The sequence below is a fragment of the Octopus bimaculoides genome, chromosome 24, assembly GCF_046866305.1.
Source record: "Octopus bimaculoides isolate indiv1 chromosome 24, ASM4686630v1, whole genome shotgun sequence".
Classification (NCBI taxonomy): domain Eukaryota; kingdom Metazoa; phylum Mollusca; class Cephalopoda; order Octopoda; family Octopodidae; genus Octopus; species Octopus bimaculoides.
Genome location: NC_142951.1, coordinates 23,816,891 through 23,839,101, shown reverse-complemented (window position 1 = coordinate 23,839,101; position 22,211 = coordinate 23,816,891). Strand labels below are relative to the sequence as shown.

Sequence of the window (22,211 nt, the reverse complement as noted above, 5' to 3'; positions counted from 1 at the left end):
ATTTGTTTGTGTCGGACAAAATTCTTTGCGATATTTGTTCAAACTCTTTCTGCGTTCAAATCTCGCCGAGGTCAACTTTTGCCTTACATCTTTCCAAGATCGGCATAAAGAACAGAAGTATCAATCCAGCGAATCTGATCGATTTTAATGAACTCCAATCAGGAGCTGCTGTCCCCTAAAACAGTTCAAGATGTCTTCCAGCTTCGCTTTAGCAATTTGTATGACGTCACTGGTGCGATGTCAGAAGCCTTGTCGGTCGGTCCATGCCCCCTCCTCTTGGATAATATAGGTGACGTGGAGAGGAGTCTTGCTGCACAAGTGAGGCAGCTACTTATCTATATTACAACTTTACCAACGCTTTGAGCAGTGGCTCTCAACTGGAGTCCATATGACCCTTGGAGGGGGTCCATGAAAGCAAAATAGTAAATTGGGGATGCACAGTGTTATATTGAAAAAATTTTGCTTTAGATATATTTATTGCAAGAAACAACTAAACTTCTTTCTCAAAATGTTTTACATGGTTCAACCTGCACAAGTTAATTTGTGAAAAACAAAACTGGAATTTTGAAAGGAGGTATCAGTTTTTAAACATCGAATGGCTATGGGGATCCACCAGAATAAAATGGTGATCAAAGGAGACATAGATAAAAAATGGTTTTGAGAACCACTGTCCTCAAGTGTCCCTTCGATACGCTCTACTGATTCAGATTGAAGCAAGACTTTCCGGAGGAGCAGGTCTTTGGCTTTACAAATCGTGCGAATGTCACAAGAGAATTCCTTATAAACTTTACTTTTTTTGTTCCCAGTCATTTGTAATGCGGCCATACTGGACACCGTCCTGAAGAGTTTTAGTCAAACTCTTTTTACTCTGAGAGAGAGAGAGAGAGAGAGAGAGAGAGAGAGAGAGAGAGAGAGAGAGAGAGAGCTAAATGTGGGTTCAAGATTCTTTTGTTTCAATTCCTGTTCACATAGCTAGTATCTTTATATAATACATTTGACTCTTTTACCAATATTGAGTCTTTAAGTACTGGATAGGGTCAATGTAATTGATTGAAAGTAGTGCCCCATCAAGGCTACAAGCCCACTTACTTAAACCAGCAGTAAAACGAATAACGGGAAAACAAAAATGAAAGCAAGCAAAAAAACCAACAAATCTGACAACTTCCGCCATGTTGTTTACTTAAATGAAACCAAATAAACAGACCTTAAAACTTAAATAAACGCCAGTAAAATACAGTAGATTTAAATAAACTACAAAAAAAAAAAAAAGCTAAATTTAACTGAACTGCAGTAAATGACAGTAAAGAGAGGGGTGGAAAACAGTTGTAAGCGTAAATAAACTACAGTTAATCAGTTAAATACTAAATGTACAGTGTTTAGTTGTAATGGCGTCCGTATCAAACTTGTTGACACCAAATGTTTCAACGGAGACAGGAAGAGAATTTCAGGATTAAATTTTGTTAGTGTGGTTGCGTGGTATGTTTGTGGGCGTGTTTGTGTAATGTCTCCTATTAATGTCGTCGTCGTCGTCATCGTCGTTGTTGATGTTTAGCCATAGATCAGTCCTGATCAAGGTTTTTGCAGGTTGTGGTGGTAGTTGATGATGTCACTGTCGCCATTGTCATTGTTTAGTCACAGTTCAATTCTGATCAAGGTTATTGTTGATGGTGTTGGCGTCGCTGTTTTGTCTAGCTACGGGTCAGCCCTGATCAAGGTTGATGTTCGTTACGTTGTTTGTGGGAGCGTTACTCTTGCTGCTGCTTAACCCCCACGTCACTCTTAGTCGAGCAAGCCTGTGATCAGACATTTCCAGTCGTGGCCATCTCGTGTCCCTCATGTGCAGGAAACTCACGAGCAGGTTACCCAGCTTGTTCTTTTCTAAGACAGTAGCTTGTGATATGAACGGGAATTTGTCTGTTACTTCCAGTAAATCGAACGACCACGTAGAGGTTCCCTTGTTGATACGTGTTGACGGTGTAATTTGTGGTGGTAGTGTGATGGTGCTGTAAGTGTTGGTGGTGACGTTGTCGGCAGTTGTGTGTGTATGGGGGCGATGGTGGTGTTGTTGATGATTGTCAATGTCACTGAAAGTCGGTAGGTATGTGCACTTATTTGGCAGTGTGGACTAATCACCTCCATTGTGGTGAACTGGGAATGACGGGGTGGGAAGAGTATGCATAATGTAACGGTGGTGAAGGTATGGGCTTGTAAACATGTGCTGCTGCTGTTGTGGTGGTTATGGTGGTGGTGAGAGTAAAACGCATGTGACGGTGGGGTGCTGCTGGTGAAGAAGTATATATAATGAATAACAGAAATCCGGTTACTCTTCTCTTTACAACCTGCCAGTTTATCCCCCTCCCCTCTAATTTACTCTTTCCAATAGTCTATAATTTCAATAGTTCTTTAATGTCATGTGTCGTTAAGTGTGTGAGCGTGTACATATGTAATATATATGTATGTATAATGTATATATATTTGTATATCAGCCTTGTAATCACACACGTGTTTTTCTTGGACTTCTTTCCTTCTCTCCGAACCTTTTCTCCTCTTGACAAAGAGCTATGCTCGAAACGTTATATACCCTCTCTTTTTTTCCCATCTTAAACTAAGCATCAATACATTCTCTGTGTACGTCCTATTGACCTTTGTTTTGTTTTTTTTATATTTTCGTTTTCGATTTGACTATATACATATATTCACCTATTTGCTGAGTCCGAAAAAGCAGTGTCCACAATCCTTGCAAGTGAAGCCAGTACTATGAGCCCATCAGTACTTGCATGAAAAACGTGCACGAGGAGGACATTTCAAAGGAACGAGGTTCTGGAGTTAAAGGATTTTGGATAATGGATAGTGTTGAAGGAGGGACGGTTATACTCAACAAGGGTGACATGAGGTGGAGAAACGAGTGGACCAGGGGTGTCTTAGTAGGAGACACGAGACTAGCCATCTCCAAAGAACAGGGACCGTTATAGTAGCGACAGAAAAAAGACGGACAAGACAGCGCAACCGCCGACCAGAGGCTGGAGTATACCCGTTAGTAATTAAAGGCCAATTTTTCGAATGACCCCTCCCTAAATGTGGTACTGGACATCTGTTCGTACCCGCGGTATTGTCCCAGATGATGACCCAGTAACTCCATGACTCAGCGAATTGGTTTAAATTCTTAGTAGTTGTTTAGCCCCAGGTATCAACTTTGACAGACTAAAACTATAATCAAAGGTATCCCAACCGTGACCATCTCTACACTTTTTTTTTTGTATAAATATAGTTTATCTAAGACTACAGTGCTCGTTCCTTATTTTTAGGATTGTAGGATGCAATTTCTGGAAAATGTGACTGCTATATCTAGCAGGTCGAGTGACATGACATAGGCTGCCTCCTTAGCTTGGAATGGTGGTGGTGGTGGTGGTTGTCGTCATCACCTCAACGCAATGGATTGGCAGAATCGTTAATGTCAAACTAGATGCTTTGCAGTATTATTTAGTTACGACACTTTATGAGTTCAAATCCTACCTAGATCGTCTTTGCAATTCTCTTTTGGGAGCAATAAAGAAAAAGTACCAGTCACTTAGATCGATATCATTATTTGTTCAATGCGTTACCTTGGATCTAGTTGGGAGCAAACCTATAGTTCGTCAGTAATTAATCACCAGTTAGATGCGATCTCATTGCTTCAGCTTTTCTATGCTCCTACCTAGTGGAAGATCGTGACTATACTATACATTGTTACAGTTGGGGCAAATGCACACTCTCTCCTTCCTTTCCAATCTATTGTAGATTCTGATGGAACAAGTGCACCATCAAGTTGACGACAACACTGCAGTGGTTCTCAAAATGACAAATACTTGATACTCCTCTAAAGAAACATTTTACTTTTACCTCCACCTTTGTTTGTTAGCGCCAAAACATTTAAAACCATCTGAATTTTAGTGAATGTGGCGATTTGTTCGCATCCTTTTCAATCCTCTTGCGAGCCCTCGCCTATCACTACCGCCACTAGAATCACTGCTCTGCTGCACGCCCCGACATGCAGTGGTTAACATGTTATACTCTCTCCACTGTCTAATTTCTGTACACCTGTTATTGTATAACTCCCGGTCGGTTCTGATCAAAGAGACCCATGATACACTAAGCTTCACGATCAAACAGTGTTGTTTGATGAAGTGAATTATTTGATTTATAAGTAATTAGAATTGCTAAGCCAGTGAAGGCCCGGTTCATGTGAAAGAAATTTTCTAGAATGGGTGGATTAGGTGGAACGGGGGTGATCAGTGTCGATATGAATCGAACTGCAAATTTAAAGAGACTTGAGATGTTAATGTCTGACAGGAAATCAAATGAGGCCAGCATTTCAGTGGGGAGGGGAAGAAAATAAGGTTGATGGGTTCATTTTTACCTGATGGACGACCTTCTCTGAAATATTTTTCTCTCTACACCTCTTCATTCCCTTGTAGTTGTTGTTTAACCTGCTAGAAATGATAGCCAAATATCCCTTCAAAAGCATACACTAGTGACTTCTTTATAATACTGGTTTCAAATTTTGGTACAAGGCCAACAATTTCGGGGGAGGAGTTAAGTCGATTACATCGATCCCAGCGTTCAACTGGTACTTATAATATCGACCCCGAAAAGATAAAAAGGCATAGTCAAATTCGGTGGAATTTGAACTGAGATAGTAAAGACGCATGAAATATCTGTTGCCAAGCATTTTGTCCGGCTTGCTAACGATTCTGCCAGCTCGTCGCCTTTTCTTTTGTAATAATAAGGTTTCAAATTTTGGCACAAGGCCAGCAACTTTAGGGGAAAGTGGTTAGTCGATTACATCGACCCCAGCACTTTTCTGTTATTTTAATATATCAATTAAGAAAGATTGAAAGGCAAAGTTGACCTCAGAGTATTTTGAACTTAGAACTTGTCTGACGCATTAATGATTCTACGAGGTCGCTGCTTTAATAAGAAGAATAAGAATAACAAGAGCGCTCAGAGAGCGCAAACCGCCGCCAAGGTAACATCAATGTCTTCTCAACGATTTGCCGGAGATGATTTTTAAAATGAGAATATCTGAAATAAACTCGGCTGCTTTCACAAACGAGAATACTAAGAATGAACCCGACGGTTCTCAAAAATTAAATAACAAAAAAAAAACAAAAAAAAAACGGAAAAACAATCCAGAATCCTTGCCGGTACCAGATCGATTCTAAAATCTAATCAGTTCGTACCAGTCACGAGGCCAAACATCCCTAAAAGTTTCATCCGAATCCACCCAGCGGTTCTTGAAATATCTTGTCCACGGACAAAGAAACAAACAAACGCGACTGAAAACAATACCTCCACCTACGCAAAGGCGGAGGTAATAATAATAATGATAATGGTTTCAAATTTTTCCACAAGGTCAGCCATTTGGGGGAGAGGATGTATCGATTATATCGACCCCGGTGTTCAACTGGTACTTAATTTATCCTCCCCGAAAGGATGAAAGGCAAAGTCGACCTCGGCGGAATTTGAACTCTGAACGTAGCGACAGACGAAATACTGCTAAGCATTTCGCCCGGCATGCTAACAATTCTGCCAGCTCGCTGCCATAATAATAATAATAATAATAATCCTTTCTACTGTAGGCACAAGGCCTGAAATTTCGAGGGAATGGGTAAGTCTATTACATCGACCCCAGTGCTCACCTGGTACTTATTTTGTCGAATCTCGTAAAGATGAAAGGCTAAGTCGATTCTGCTAACTCGCCAAAAACTATTACTGACTTAAAAATTTTTTTAGCTTCCCACATCATTATTAAGCAGAACATAAAAACAGTTTGTATCCATATAATACGTTCCTCACTATGATATCTTCCTATTCTGTGAGAAATTCTGTATCTGATGATACAATCCATTTTAAAAAATTAAAAAATAACGAAATGGGCACGGTTGGAATACCGTTGATTATGTCTACCTAATCAAAATTCAACTGGAGGTGAGACAGTAACAACAACGGCTGTCTATATATCAACTACGCCCTCTTCTGGTACATGTTCTTTTAGCTGTTCGGTTTGGTGTCAAACACCAGGAAAACCCTTCACCCTGCTACACAGGCTCAACCGCCACCAACACTATAACTGCTGCTGCTGTTGTTGTTGTTATCATCATTATTATTCTCATCCCACTTCGTCTCTCCTTACATCGAAATTAAACTGTCACCATCATACATCTACCCGTCCACCCACACCTACACATTCACCCTTCTGCCCTCTCTCCCTTACTTCCTAACACATTTAATCACCATTTACTATCCCTGCACATCTACCTCTATTATATAATGGCTACCAGCAGTGATAGTTATTACTCTCCTCTGTACACACACAAGCAAGCATGTGTGTGTGTGTGTGTGTGTGTGGATATATATATATATATATATATATAATATATAACGCACACTCGTATGAGGACAACACACGAATGGGCACGCGCATGAATGATTGGGTGGGCGTGTTTAAACACTAAGTGCTGTCTTATGATGCCGTTCATGTTTTTGTAGTTTCTGAATGTGGATGGTAATGGTAGGTGATGTGATAGTATGAAAAGTAAGGTGAGGAAGCAAGTATATTTGTATGTTTTTTTTTGTTTTTGTTTCGTTTTTTAAATTATTTGTCACTTGTGTGTGTGTGTGTGTGTGTGTGTGTTTGAGTGGTGGATATGTATTATTCAACCGCACGTACTGGCTTTTCGCTCAATCGACCTTTCGCATGATCGGTGATTTGGAAAGGAAAAAAATGAATGACACCGTAAGCTAGAATAGATCATAGCTTTCTTTGAAATTTCCAAGATATAATGTTGACCATGTTTTTTGGCAAGCGGCAATTAGTTCGTTCTGTTTATTTAAGATGGTGGGTAGGATGGTGAAAGATGTGGAGTTTATCTGCAAGACCGTTATCGCAGTTTTTTTTTTATATATTAGCTTTGCAAGCATTCTAATGTTGACTTGTATGGAGACAGACTTGGCATAATGAAGGCATGTCGTAGATGAGGTCGCGAATGACAGTGAAAAGAATCCAACAAATTCTCTGATTGAGCGATTGATCGAACGATTGAGCAAGCAATTAGTTAATTATAAGGCTATGGGATTATTCGATTACATCGACTCCAGTGTTCAACTGATACTTTATTTTATCGACTCCGAACAATAAGATGAAAGGCAAAGTCAACCTCGGCGAAATTTGAAGGTAAAACGACAATACACAAACACGCCGACAAACATACCACACTAACAAAATTTAATCCCGAGTTTCTTTTCTTGTCTCCCTTGAAACATTCCGTGTCAATCAGTTTTATACGGACGTCATTACAATTGAAAAGTTGGGAGAAATACCGCTCGGTATTTTGTCCGGCGTGTTGACTGATATAATAAAAAGTGAAATAGAACCAAGACGTATGTTTCTTCATGGCAAAATGAAACTTCCCCAAGAATCAACATCAAATGTAATTAAAATTTTGAAAAAATACCACTGATGTAACGTCTTAATGTGCCATTGATAGACAATAGCTGAAATTCGCTGATGTGTATATGACCTTACTTGGTGGTTACTGAATTTTCTTCCCACACCTATAAACCAAGTGTTCAAGAGTGTGTGTGTGAGTGTGTATGTGTATTTCGTATGTCCGCGTACGCACACATGTTCAAACCCAGAGCCGATATGGCTCTAAGTAGGGCACTTAAACTGGATACTTGACTCTACATTGAGTTGGAGTGGGCACGTGATGGTACATACAATGAGTAGGAGTGGACACTTGACATCATACCATACGAGTGTGGATTCTTTAACAATAGATTTTTATCGGAGAGTTACGCTTAATTTTTACATTTAGGTTACAGATGACCAGTGCATTGAATTGAATTATACAGTGGAGAAAGAGACACAGTTTACATATCTCAACTGATACTGGTTTAAACTAGTATCTGAACTACCGTTGATTTGAACCTCAATTACCACTGATTTAAAATTAAGCTAACTGGTTTGGTGTTAATTAAATAATGTTTCAGATTAGATACGCTCTTAACTAACAACGAGGAGGAAGAGGAAGGAGAATACGTAACTAACAAATTAACTAATACTATATCTTAAATCAATTGTCTCAAACACTGGACCCCAGTCCTTTCTGGTACTATTCTTTCTGTTTCCTTCGAACTGCTGAATTGTGAGGACATAAACAAACACCAGTTGACAAGCGGTAGAGGGGACAAACACACATTCTCACAATGCGTGAGCTCGCGCGCGCGCACGCACACACACACGTGGCTGTGTGGTAAGGAGCTAGCTTCCTAACCACATGGTTCCGGGTTCAGTCGCATCTTGGGCATATCTTCTCCAGCCTCGGACCGACCAAAGCCTTGTGAGTGGATTTGGTGGACGGAAACTGAAAGAAGCCCGTCGTACATATATATATATATATATATATATATATTTTGTATCTGTGTGAATGTTTTGTGTTTGCTCCTCTCCCCCGAAATTTGAGATATTTAAAGCTGTTGGGAGCCTTTGATTAGTTAGATTAGTTATGCGATCGAGGAAACGCTGCAATCTTTTTTTTTTTTTATCTAACACCAGCGAATGGATCTGCTTTGCCGTTGATCAGTAATAATTTTGGCTTATACCAGTAATAGCGATATCACGTTGGCGATTATATTTAGAGCACCAACATTGAAGTTCGGGTCTAAGTTTTGCAACCTGTTGCCTCACATACTAATCTTAAAAGTATATTATCATAAGTAGAATGTCTTGGATCATATGTCAATCCGATTAGTGCTACCACGGATTAAAGAGAAACAACATACGAGAGGTGCTGAAAAAATCCTGGCTTTGAGTAAAAGAAAATACAGGAGGTTCAGTTAATTATGATTTTATTCAACATATTCCCCTCTCAGATTCATACACTTATTGCAGCGGTCCTTCAATTTTTCTAAGCCCTGTAAAAGAACTTGAAAGGTTGGGCCTCCAACCAGGCCTTTCGCGACACCCATAAAGCACCCGCTCATACACTTTTCAACACCCCTCGTATATTGTCAGCATAGGGCCAACGTTCTTACTGATAACTACAAGTAGAAGTCACCTGTTAATGCACTGATCTTTGTCTTACACTGGCTAGTCATGGCCATACACATCCATTATGGATACAAACCCATTAATGTTTTCATAATTTAATATACTATGCAGACCTTGTTCAATATAAATGCAAATATTTTTGTCACTATTCATTTACATTCGTTTTATGCTTGCTTTTTTTTAACAATTTTCAGGTATCGTATGTACGAATGGTCTGACTTGGCGAGAACAACGGAAGTTGACGCTGCGGGTGCTCAAAGATCTTGGTCTCGGTCAGCACAGCATGGAGGATCGAATGCACGAGGAAGTGACAGCTTTTGTCAAGGCGCTGGATAGCAACGTGAATACGCCGTTCGATGCTCATGACTTGGTGCAGACAGCGGTGGCCAACGTGATTTGTTCACTTATGTTCGGTCGCAGGTTCGATTACGACAACCCACAGTTTAAGAAATACGTCCACGGTATCGATGAGAACTTCAAGAACATTGGTCTGAGCGCCATCGTTAACTTCTTCCCCATGCTGGAACATTTGCCCGGCGATCCGTTCAAATTCAAAAAGATTTTCAAGAACATTGAAAACATGGAGGAATTCCTGTCGACTGCCGTCACCGACCACATGAGAGAATACGAAGAAACAAACATCAAAGACTTCATTGATGCTTACATCAAAGAGATGAAACAGAGAGAAAAAACGGATCCCGATACATCACTAAATGGTAAATATCACAAAAATAAATCCTTTTTTTCTAAAACAAAAAATAATTAGTTGGGGTTAATCATACAAATATTGTAGTTTGCTGGAAGCATTGCAAATATATACAGAAAACAGTTATAGAAGGCATTGCGTAATGTAGTTACAAAAAAAAATTTTACATTTCCTTAGAACTGTGAATCTCAACCAGGTTCCATTAATTTTGCTGTTAAAATTTATGTGCAATAAATTGGTTATACTTCTATAATATACAAAATATTTCTATATTTTTTTATATAATTCCTAATAATATTTAATTATAAAATGTTAATAGGATATTTTAAATGGCTATGAAGGTCCAATAGGGTAAAATAGGGATTAAAGGAAAGGGGTCCATAGACTCCAAACTAAGCCAGTGGTTCTGAACCATTAAAACATTTTTTATAGCTAAAATGGTTTCAAAATTTGGCACAAAGCCAGCAGTTTTAAGGTGACGGGTTTCGTCGATTACATTCCACCCCAGTGCTTGACTGGTACTTTATTTTACCGATCCTGAAAGGATTAAAGGTAAAGTTGAGCTCGGAATATAAAGAGCTAGAAGAAATGCTGCTAAAGCATTTTGTCCAACACACTAATGATTCAACCAGTTTGCTGCTTTATAATAATAATCCTTTCTTACCAAAGGCACAAGGCCAGAAATTTGGGGGAGGGGGATGGTCGATTAGATCGACCCTCACTACTCGACTGGTGCTTATTTTATCAACTCCGAAAGGATGAAAGGCGGGATTTAGGGCTCAGAACGTAAAGAGTCGGAAGAAATACTGCCATGCATTTTGTCCGACGCACTAACGATTCTTCCAGCTGACTGCCTTAAGTGAGTTTAAAAGAATGATTTTAAATTTTGGTACAAGACTACCAATATTTGGGGAGAGGTAAGCCCTTTACATTGACTCCAGGGCAACGGTAAAGTATACGCACCCTACTCGTTTTCGGCGTTTAGGGTTAGGGCTACACCGAAAACGGGTGGTGTGCGTATTCTTTACCTCCACCGACTCCAGTTCTAACCTGTTATTTTATTGACCCCGCGAGGATTAGGCAAAGTCGACCTCAGTAGAAAATGAACTTAGAACGTAATGAGTCGGAAGAAATGCTGCGAGGTATTTTGTCCGATGCGCTAATGATTTTGCCAGTGCGTCGCCTTGAGTGAATCTAAAATAATGAAATAGCAATTAGGATATTTAAAGCAAATGGACACCTTAGTACGCCCAGCAGTTTTAAATGGGAAAATATACGTACCTCAGGCTGGCACTCTGCAGCATGCCAACCCAGTGAACGTATTTCTGTATCAGCCTCTCGTTCTGTTAATTTTTTTACCAGGAGGAATTTTTCTTGAACTATCAGAACTATTTAAATATCAAAAAACTTTATTTGATATTACAAACTACATTATCATTGCATTCTATAATGCACTGTGTGTGTCTGTTGAGGTCGTAATTGTAAAGCAAAAATAGTATATCTGTGTGAGAAATGTTGATTTAAGTTCATTCATAAGCTTGATGAGTACTGCTTAACTAATATTACCGCTGAAATATTTATATTCGCTCTGCACTACTTATTCTACACACACACACACACACACACACACACACACACACACACACACACACACACACACACACACACACACAAACCTCACCCTTACATAGTTTGTGTGGGATAGGATTATGAATACATCTACCCCACTGCACATAACCACCCAAGTGAAAAAAGATCTCGCGCACTTAAAATATACGTACGCACTGTGTGTGCGTGGGGTGTGTACAACGTATGTATCTGTGTGCGTGTATGGTATGTGTGTGTATTCTTGTGTGCGTATATGTATGTATCTTTCTGTGCATATATGTATGTATGGAAGTATCTTTGTTTGCATGTGCGTCTATGTAAGTATCCGTGGGTGTATATGTATCTATATGTATATACATTTATTCTTAGGTGTGTAGATGTATACGTATGTATCTTTATGTATATACGTGTGTGCGTATTTTAGTATGTACATATCTTTGTATGTATACTCATGTATAAACATCATGCTCAACACTTCCCCCGACACAAACCACCGCCACCACCAATTACCACCCTTCCTCCCCCTTAAAAAAAGGAGGTAGAACTGTCAGGAAGCAATCCTTGAAATGAAATATTAACCCAATTTCTCTAATTCTATCTACCCCACACCGCTACCTCTTCTTTCGTCTTCTACTTCCCTTTCTTCCCCCCTTTAAAAAACATTGAACCAAATTCTTCGTAATTAGGACAGTGCTGGTCATGTGGTCAAATTAATGACCTCCACATACAAATACACATGGATGCATGCATACATACATACATGCATACACTTAGTCTTGAGTTTTTGTTTCAAACGAAACGAGCTGATAGGTTGTATTTAAACGTGTGAGTGTCCAGAGTGGGAGGGTGGTTTAGTCAAACATCCGCTGCTCCACTCTTAAGTACATGCACACTCCAGCCAAATTGACTGACCATTACACCGGAAAACTTCTCCCATCCTCCTTCCTTTTTCCTTCCAGTGTTCCGCCTCCGCCACACCGAAATTTTTTCCCCTTTTTTTTTTTTTTGATTAATCTGTATTTAGAGGAAGAAAGTATATGTTCGTGGGAGGAGGGTGAGTGGGGAGACCTTGCTGGTTAAGGAAGTTTAGAGGTTTCATTTGTAAATGTGTGTATGGTGGGGGTACTCTTGGACACCGTGTGTGTGATTGGGGGGGGGGGATATGTGTGGTGGTGGGTTGGTAATGTGAGATGGTTTGGTGGAGGGTATGTGTGGGTGATGTAGGGCTTGGGCAAGATGTATATATAGCGGTGGTAGTGTACTACAAGGTGATTGGGTACTACTACTACTACTTATAATAATAAATAATAATAATAATAACCAAAGTCAAGTATATTTTAGTAATCTGTTCCGTTATTTCAATCTTGAAATTTTTTTTACTTACGTATGAACTCATGCGTACACACACACACACACACACACACACACACACACACACACACACACACACACACACACACTTGTCTCTCAGTGGTCGCCAAGACACCATTAAATAAATACACACACCATATTTTGCATTGAGTTCTACATAGGAAAATGTTTAACCACTGCATAACATGTACACATATACTAAGTTAAAACATCCACCACATTTCTCTCCTTCTCTGCTCTGTATGATATGTGTGTGTGTGTGTGTGTGTGTCTGTGTTTGTCCCCTAACTTGGCTTGACAACCGATGCTGGTGTGTTTACGTCCCTGTAAATTAGCCGTTCGGTAAAAGGAGCCATGTGGCTGGGAAACAAACTCCTTACCACACAGCCACGCCTGTGCCTACCTCTCTCTCTCTCTTTCTCACACTCACTCTCTCTCACATACACACACACACACACACACACGCACTTCCGTCAGTTGAAATTCTTTCTATCTACACCTACGTAGTCTCCCTACTTACAGTATTGTTTTTTGTATATTGCAGAAGAACAGCTGTGTAAAGTAATTGGTGACCTTCTAATAGCTGGCACAGAGACCACCACATCAACAATCTTGTGGGCCCTTGTCTATATGTTGCACTATCCCGATGTCCAGAAACGGATTCAAGCAGAAATTGACGAAAATGTAGAAGACGATCGTCTGCCCTCACTCAACGACAGGTCTCGTCTACCATATCTTGATGCATCTATAATGGAAATTCAGCGACGAGGCAACGTTGTCCAGCTGTTACTTGGACGACAGACACCGAAAGACATTACATTTGGTGGATACACGATTCCAAAAGAAGCCATTATCATCCCCAATCTTGGTTCAGTAATGACAGACAAGGAAATCTGGGGCGATCCAGAAAATTTCCGACCTGAACGATTTTTATCAGAGACAAAGGGTAAAAACGAAACGCCATCAGCCTTTATACCATTTTTTGTGGGTAAGTTGATATTCTCGAGTTTCAATCATGCTTTTTCTTTATTTTGAAACCTCGTTTTGATATTCAGTGTTTGTTGGGGTTTATTAGATTGAGGTTGAGGTATCAACTAATACACTGTGTAACAATTTTTGTCCTTGGGTAGCAACTGTTATTTGCTATTTGCTTACCCCTAGAAAGTATGAAAAAAATGACTAATATTTTCTTCAAACTTTGCTTTTGTTACACTCTCAAATCCCCAAAGAATCCCTCTCAACACATGGTTATGATGCTCCCCCATTACTTCTGCTCATGACCAGAGATGCACATATTGTCAGACACTAAGGGACATGCTCAAGTGGTTAAGATCAAGCAACCAACATCCAAATCTGTGGTAGTGAGCAGAATATTTGCTATAATGATAAACAAAAGGAAGAGGAGGAACGAACACAAAAACTTGCTAGAAGACTACAAACAAAGCTGCTCAGTCACAATACAATACAACAGTGTACTACCAAAATATAGCATGGTTAAACACCATCACAGTCAAATATTGAGGTGTTAAACACACATCAAGTTAAAAACCTATGTTGAAATAATAACATTAATAATAATCTCTTCTACTATAGTCACAAGTCCTGAATTTTGTGGGGAGGGGCTAGTTGATTACATCAACCCCAGTGCATATTTCATCGACCCTGAAAAGATGAAAGGCAAAGTTGATCTCAGCAGAATATGAACTCAGAATGTAAGGCTTGACAAAATGCCACTAAGCATTTTGCCCTGCATGCTAACATTTCTGCAGGCTTGCCACCTTAATGAGCATGGCCGTGGATCGTTACCAACGTTGCCTTCCTGGCACTTGTGCCAGTGGCACGTGAAAAGACATTCGAGCGAGATCGTTGCCAGTGCCGATGGACTGGCCCTGTGCAGGTGGCACGTAAAATACACCATTTCGAGCGTGGCCGTTGCCAGTACCCGCCTGACTGGCCTTCGTGCCGGTGGCACGTAAAAGCACCCAATACACTCTTGGAGTGGTTGGCATTAGGAAGGGCATCCAGCTGTAGAAACTCTGCCAAATCAGATTGGAGCCTGGTGTCGCCTCCTGTCCCCCAGTCCTCAGTCAAATCGTCCAACCCATGCTAGCATGGAAAGCGGACGTTAAACGACGACGATGATGATGATGATGATGTATAATAGGTATAATGATTTTTTTTAATAACAACAATGTTATCTTTGTGCTCTTTGTAGGTAAACGAAGCTGTCTCGGAGAACCACTGGCCAAGTCAGAGCTGTTCCTTTTCCTGTCTGGAATGTTACAACAGTTCACTTTCACATGTGCAGCTGGTGATGAGTTGCCACCTCTGAAAGGGGTGTTTGGCATCACCAACATGCCTCATCCATTTAGAATACAAATCAATCGAAGACAAAGATAATGCATGCATCACAATGATGGCAATGATGATGACTGAAGGAAGAATGAGACAAAAGGAGGAGGTGAAAAAAAAAAACAAAGAAGAGGAGCCAACACAAAAACTCACTACAAGACTACAAGCAAAATTGTATAGTCACAATGCAATACAGCAGTGAACTATCATAGCACAGCATAGTCAAATAATGAGTGTTGAAATTTTGGAAAAATGCATTTCCTTTTCTGTATTTTTATGTGTATATTTTGTTACATATGTGCATAAAAAGTAGCACATACATAGAAAAATGAGTATACGAATATATAAAAACTTGTATATAGAAATATATAGACACACACATATTTAAGTGTATATATATCTACATGTATATAGATACTTTTGTACATGTATATATGAATGTGTGTGTGTGTGTGTGTATATATATATATATATATATAAACACACACATACAAACCCATGTACACATACACATGTACATGCATACGCACATCTGTATATAGACACACATAGTCGCATATAAATAACCATATATGTGCATACATACACACACACATACACACACTAATATAACCTTGTGCATATTTGTATGTGATATATATACTTACATTTGTGCTGTATGCATGTAATGTGGATAAGTTACACTATAGAATGTATCCCTATATTAAACATATTAAATGTATGTATGAAAATTATTTGTAAATTTTGTGTAACCTATTAGCTAACATATGTGGTATGTTTATGTAATCTACTGTTACTACCACCTAGCAACTACTACTCTTAGTAAAAGAGTAAAGAATATCCGTGTATGATAATTGTCACATAAATGTGTGTGTGTAATAACTGTAACATGAAAAAAGAGTGTGTGTGTGTGTGTGTGTGTGTGTGTGTGTGTGTGTGTGTGTGTGTATACATACACACACTCGTGCATATATATATACACACACACACACACACACACACACACACACACACACACACACACACACACACACACACACACACACACACACACACACACACACACACACACACTCTCTTGCATAGATGTGTGTGTCTCCTATATATATATATATATATATATAGCAGGATGAAAATATACAAGTTGTAAAGTATACTGAAGATTCAGTATACAACATGTGGCAAAATTATGAGTTGAAAATTATAATTTTTTTTTTACACATATTCATATATATATATATATATAATGTAATATCCCTATATGAAAATAATACGGGTGGGTGCAATATCTAGTATTTGAACCGGTCTGTTTATAATCCTTACCAACTGACAATGTCCTTCCATTGCTACAGGACCGCAATTGTGGCTTTTTGTCACATTTTTAAAAATCTAATGTGTTACCAAAATTAGGATTATTATCATCATCATCATCATCATCACCACCACCTTCATCTCTAGGGCAGGAGTATTTGGCGGAGCGATTGTGTCAGAACAAAGTGTTTGATAAATGTTATCTTTATAATTTAATGTTCTGGATTGTAATTCTATCATGTGGTCATCCTTCTAGAGCAGGCTCAAAGTGTGAGTTTCAGTAATATATCCTTGTGTGTGTATTCTTCAAATTCTGGGCTTTATGTAATCAGTTATTCTACAATTCTTCAAAAAACAAAAACAAAAAAAAAAACTTGTGGCCTTAAGCCTAGATTAGGAGTGGATCGGTAGAATCATAAGAGTATTTGACAAAATCCTTTGTATCTCATAGCTCTGTATCTTCTGTGTTAAAATCCTGCCATGGCAAGGTTAACTTTATACCTTTTGTTCTTCAAAGGTCCATAAAATAAATCAGCAGTCAGATACTGGGATCAATTTAATCAACTAATTCTTCCTAACCCCAGATTTCTAACCTTCTGGTTATGTCAGAAATTATTATTCATCCTCATGTCTGTGGTGTTGTGGCAGGGAAAGCAGAGAGTCAAGCTAGATGAATTAAGAAATATTTAGTTTTGTCATTTTAAACGGGGTAGCAAAGCACAAAATACAGTGTATGCTGTTGCTCTTTCCATTCTAAGTTCAAATCCTCATGAAGTTACATTTGCCTTCCATCCTTCCAAAGTTGGTGGAATAAAGTGAGTCTAGAACAGGGTTGGGGAGCCTTTTTAACCAATTGCCCCAAAAAATATTTATTTATGCTGACATTACCCACTCGATTTGAAAAGAAGAGAATCGTAACTTCTTTGAATTCAAAAGATTTATTGAATCTATTTTATTGAATTTATTTACATGTCCATTATATTGGACAGATGCAGTGCTGCCAGAAGAAAAATTCCTGTGGTAACAAGGAACATGGTTTTTTTTTTTATATAATTTTACTTATGAGTCTTAATTACCCCCCAAGAATTTCATTTTTACTCCTCTTGGGGTAATTTACCTTGCTTCGCTGAACCCTGGTCTAGAGCAATGGATTGGCCATGTTTTGTTCACATATTACACAAAAAGCTCTACAGCATTTGTTCTGGCTATTTATTTTCCAAGTTCAATCTTGCCAAGATCATGTTTTCCTTTCATTCTTCTGCTGTTGATCAAACTAAAAAATACCAATCAAATACTAGGTTATTGATTTGATGTTCTTATAAAGCATATTAGCTATGAATGGAGTTATGAAAGATTTGGATTAACTTCGTTTTTCAGCCTTTTTAGGTTGATCAATCAAAATTCCCTCTGAGAGCTTATGGGCAAGTAGAATTTTTAGAGTATCAAACAAAATATTTTGTGGCATTTGTTCTGGATCTTAACATTCTTAGTATTTGATCTTTACATTCTAGAGTACAGCAGATTTTTCTGTACCTTAATTATATACATCATGCAAACGTTCTATGATGGGGTTTCAGGTCTTCTACTAATGAAACAAAAGAGCAGAAGCACTGGGGTTTCAGGTTTCAAATACTACTTGGCTCAACATTGCTCTTTGTCATTCTTGGAGATGGTAAAAAAATAAGTACCAGTCAAATACCTGGAGCCCATCTAATCGATTATACAATCCCCCCAAATATTTGTGGCTTTGTGTTCATTGCTAAAAATATTAGGGGTATTAGAATGGTTTTGGGTATGATAGAATGTGGTTGGAGAGTCTTACTGGAGTTGATTAAAATGTAGTACCAGAAATGTACTGAGGTTAAAGTTGATTTATCACCTAAAATCACCCCCCCCCCACACACACACACACACAGTAGCCTCTGTACAATTGAGAACTATTCAGTTGTCATAAAGCACAATGGAAAACATTATCATAATCATCATCTAGATGTAATACCTGAGGAGTTGTGGAAATTATTAAAAATACCAAATATATTAGCTATGCTGGTTTCACATAACAGGCATCCATGCCAGTGGTACATAAAAAGCACCTTTCGAAGGATGGACCTCACAGAGGCAATGATAAGTGACCAAGGTAATATGCTATGCTTGAGAAGATTTGTCAAGTCTGCCATGCTAGAGAAGACTTGTCAAGCCAAAGTCCAATGCTGGTGTCACATAACTGGAACCTGTGCTGGTAGCACATAAAAGTACCCATTACACTTTTGGAGTGGTTGGCATTGGGAAGGACATCCAGTCATAGAAACCATGCCAAATTAGATTGGAACCTCACACAGTTCTCCGGAGTACTATTTTCTGTCAAACCATCAAACCCATACCAGCATGGAAAGCAGAAGCTAAATGAAATTATGCACAAACTCACATTCTCATTTACACATGCACACACACACACACACACACATGCATTATTCAACAACTATCTGATGCTGCTAAAGCAAAATATTTCTTTATAATAAATATTTTTGATTTTGGTACAAGGCTGGTAATTCAGAAGATATGTGGTTTAATCAATAGCATTGACCCTAGTACTTGACTGGTACTTTAGTTTATTGATGAAGGGTGGAAAGAAGGCAAAATTGCAAAGCACTTTCCAAAGCTCAAACAATTTTGCCAGCTTGCTGCCTTAATAATAATAAATGGTTTCTGATTTAGACACAAGGACAGGAATTCTGAGGTGAGAGGATGACAACTCTAGTACTTCACTTTTTTGAGACTGGTAGCATGGAAAGCAAAGTTGGCCTCAGATGGATTTGAACTCTGAATGTAGAACCAGGAGAAATATTACAAAGAATTTCTTCCAATACCCTAACAACTCCATCAGATTACCATTTTAATAAGAAATAATAATGGCTTCAAATATTGGCACAAGCGTAGCATTTTCAGGAAAGGGAGTAAATTGATTACATTGAACCCAGAACTCAACTGATGTTTTTTTTATATCAACTACGAAAGGATGAAAGGCAAAGTTGACCCCAGCAGAACTTGATAGTAATAATGTTTCTGACATTAGTACAAAGCAACATGCCTGATACCATTATATAATTGGTACTTTATTTTACCAACCCACCCTATAGCAAGATATGAAATAGGAACTTTGCTTTTTCATTTGGAGGCAGGGGTATCAGTCAACTACTAGAATCAATACAATCAATTTTATACTCCACATTCTGCTTCCCTGAGATTTGTGACATTGTGACAAATTAGTAATAATGATAATTTTAATATTGGCACAGGCGAGCAATTTTTAAGGGGAGGGGAAAAGTTAATTATATTGACTCCAGTACTTGCCTGGTACTTAACTTTTAGAAGGTGCATGGCTCAGTAGTTAGAGCATAAGGCTCACAATCATGAGGTAGTGAGTTTGATTCCTAGGCCAGGCTGTGTTGTGTTCTTGAGCAAGACACTTTATTTTACATTTCTCCAGTTTCCCCAGTTATAGAAATGAGTTGCAATGTCACTGGTGCCAAGCTGTATCAGCCCTTGGATAATATCAGTGGCATGCAGAGGAGAGGCTGGTATGCATGTGTGACTGCTGGTCTTCCCTAAACAACCTTGCCCAGACTTATGCTTTGAAGGGAACTTTCTAGGTGCAATCCCATGGTCATTCATGACCAAGGTGGGTCTTTACCTTTACCCTTTAAACTTTTATCATGCTTAGGCAAATTATGGCACTGTACAAGTTTTCACCTCAATAGCTGCAGGTGCATTGTGTCTCGGTGAGAGGGAAGAAAATTCACACAGTAACATGATGCATCTACAGTGTGCTAAAGATTAATTTTGTTGTCCCAGAGGGATGAAAGTCAAAGTTGACCTCAGCAGGATTAGAACTCTAAACTCAAAGAGCTAGAGGAAATACTATATGGCATTTTGTCTGTTGCTCTAATGATTCTATCAGCTCACTACCTTGATAATGTTATTTATTAATATGAATATCACAACCACCCACCCCACCCCCAGAACCATGGCTGTCACCATCATCATCATCATCATCATCTTAATATACAAACAAGAAAATAGCAAATACTTCAAATATTTTCCCTTTTGTTTTGTTTCAGTGTTCATTTGTTCAATGCTTTTCATTTTTTTTTTTGTACGCAATATATATGTATGTCTCTTGAGAGGGGTTTTCAAAATGATTTTTAAAATATTTTTTAATTCTTAAAATTTTATATGAAACAATAAAAAGCTTTGTGTGCGTGCGTGCGTGTGCGTGTGTGTGTGTGCATGTATATATACTTGTATGTATATTTATATATGTATGTATATATATACCCATATACGTGTATATGTGTGTACATATGTGTATATGTATATATTAAAATTAACATTTTATTTGTTTCAGTGCTCTTGTTATCTTATTTTGAGATTTTTTTTAGAATCTTACTGAAATTGCTTAAGTTTTTATCCCTTTTTAAGTTATAGCTTCATTTTTTTTTTTTTAATACTTTGAACAAAAGTGAAAAACCCTTTCCAGCTTTGATCAATCATACACATGTACAAAATCAATATAGACAGACAACTGGTAAAGAGTTTAAATAGTAAAAAGAAAAAAAAAGGGCACCTATTCATGTGGCCAGGCAAATACATGCAAAATTTACTCTAATCAAACAAAATTAAATAAAATAAAAAAACTGAAATATATAACTTAACAATGTTTGTTGAAGCAGAAACAAACAGAACAAAGCAACTTGAAACTACAGTTAGACCAAAAAAATGTCCTTTTTAAACAGTTATGACTGAAAACAAAATAAAATAAAAAGAAACTTTATTCATTTCATAACTTCAAGGAAAAAAAAAAAAAGCTATAAACCAACACGACCATATGATGCATGGCCCTTCTTTCACATAACACTTGGTGACATTTTCTCTTCTCTCTCTCTCTCTCTTCTTTTTTTTTTTTTTTGTTGCAAGAACAACTTATAGTAAAAAATCAAGCTATTGTATAAATCAGTATTTTATAAGTACCCTTCAACCCTTTAGCATTTAACCTGACCATATTTGGCTTCTGATATTTGCTCTATAATATCATTTTCAAAATAAATAATCACATCATTGAAATCTCATAGCTCCAAGATAAGATGATTAATTCAAAACTATGTGAATAAATAAGCATTACATTTGACAGGGTAATCTGAATGCTAAAGGGTTAAATGAATTTTTTTTTTTTTACGCCAATTCTTTAAGTTCTTTTTTTTTTTCTCCTTGTGAAATTGGTATCCAACAACTGCGTTTTTTTTTAAATTTCTAGTTGGCTTTTTAAAAATCAGATCTTTACCCATTTACATCATCTAAATTTTTCAAAAGCTTCAGTCAATTGATCTTAGTGTACCTAAAACCACCACATCACACTGCCCTGTAGATGTCATGAGTCAATGTGAGATGCTTTTTCTGTGCTTGCTTGACCTGCTAGAAATAGTGACCAAATACCTCTTGAACTTATACGCATGATGATGGTATGTGTGTACATATGCACGCATGCAATGGGCTGTTTTCAGTTTCTATCACTCACAAGGCTTTGTTCAAAGCAGAGCTCTTGTAGAAGACACTTGCCCAAGGTGCCAAGCAGTGCGACAGAACCCAAAACCATGTGGTCGGGAAACCAACATGGCTATAACTCATTAAATAACACAGTCATCCTACATAGCCATGTAAAGACAGGATGGTCATGGCAGGAACAATTTTGATTATAAGATCAGCTCAATTAGATTT

General features: G+C 38.2%; 1 protein-coding gene and 1 long non-coding RNA gene across 2 annotated transcripts in view; one reads left to right on the top strand and one right to left on the bottom strand.

Moving 5' to 3' along the window:
* Nucleotides 1-20,318, top strand: part of LOC106882576 (cytochrome P450 2J5) — a 44,127-nt gene extending 23,809 nt beyond the window's left edge. Inside the window, exons 2-4 of the mRNA XM_089341345.1 lie at nucleotides 9,286-9,807; nucleotides 13,321-13,764; nucleotides 14,992-20,318. Of these exons, the coding sequence (XP_089197471.1) occupies nucleotides 9,286-9,807; nucleotides 13,321-13,764; nucleotides 14,992-15,176 (1,151 nt within the window). The 3' untranslated portion in view covers nucleotides 15,177-20,318. The remainder of the gene's footprint in view (nucleotides 1-9,285; nucleotides 9,808-13,320; nucleotides 13,765-14,991) is intronic.
* Nucleotides 1-22,211, bottom strand: part of LOC128250819 (uncharacterized) — a 482,529-nt gene that overhangs the window by 438,217 nt on the left and 22,101 nt on the right. The gene's annotated exons all lie outside the window — the stretch shown is intronic.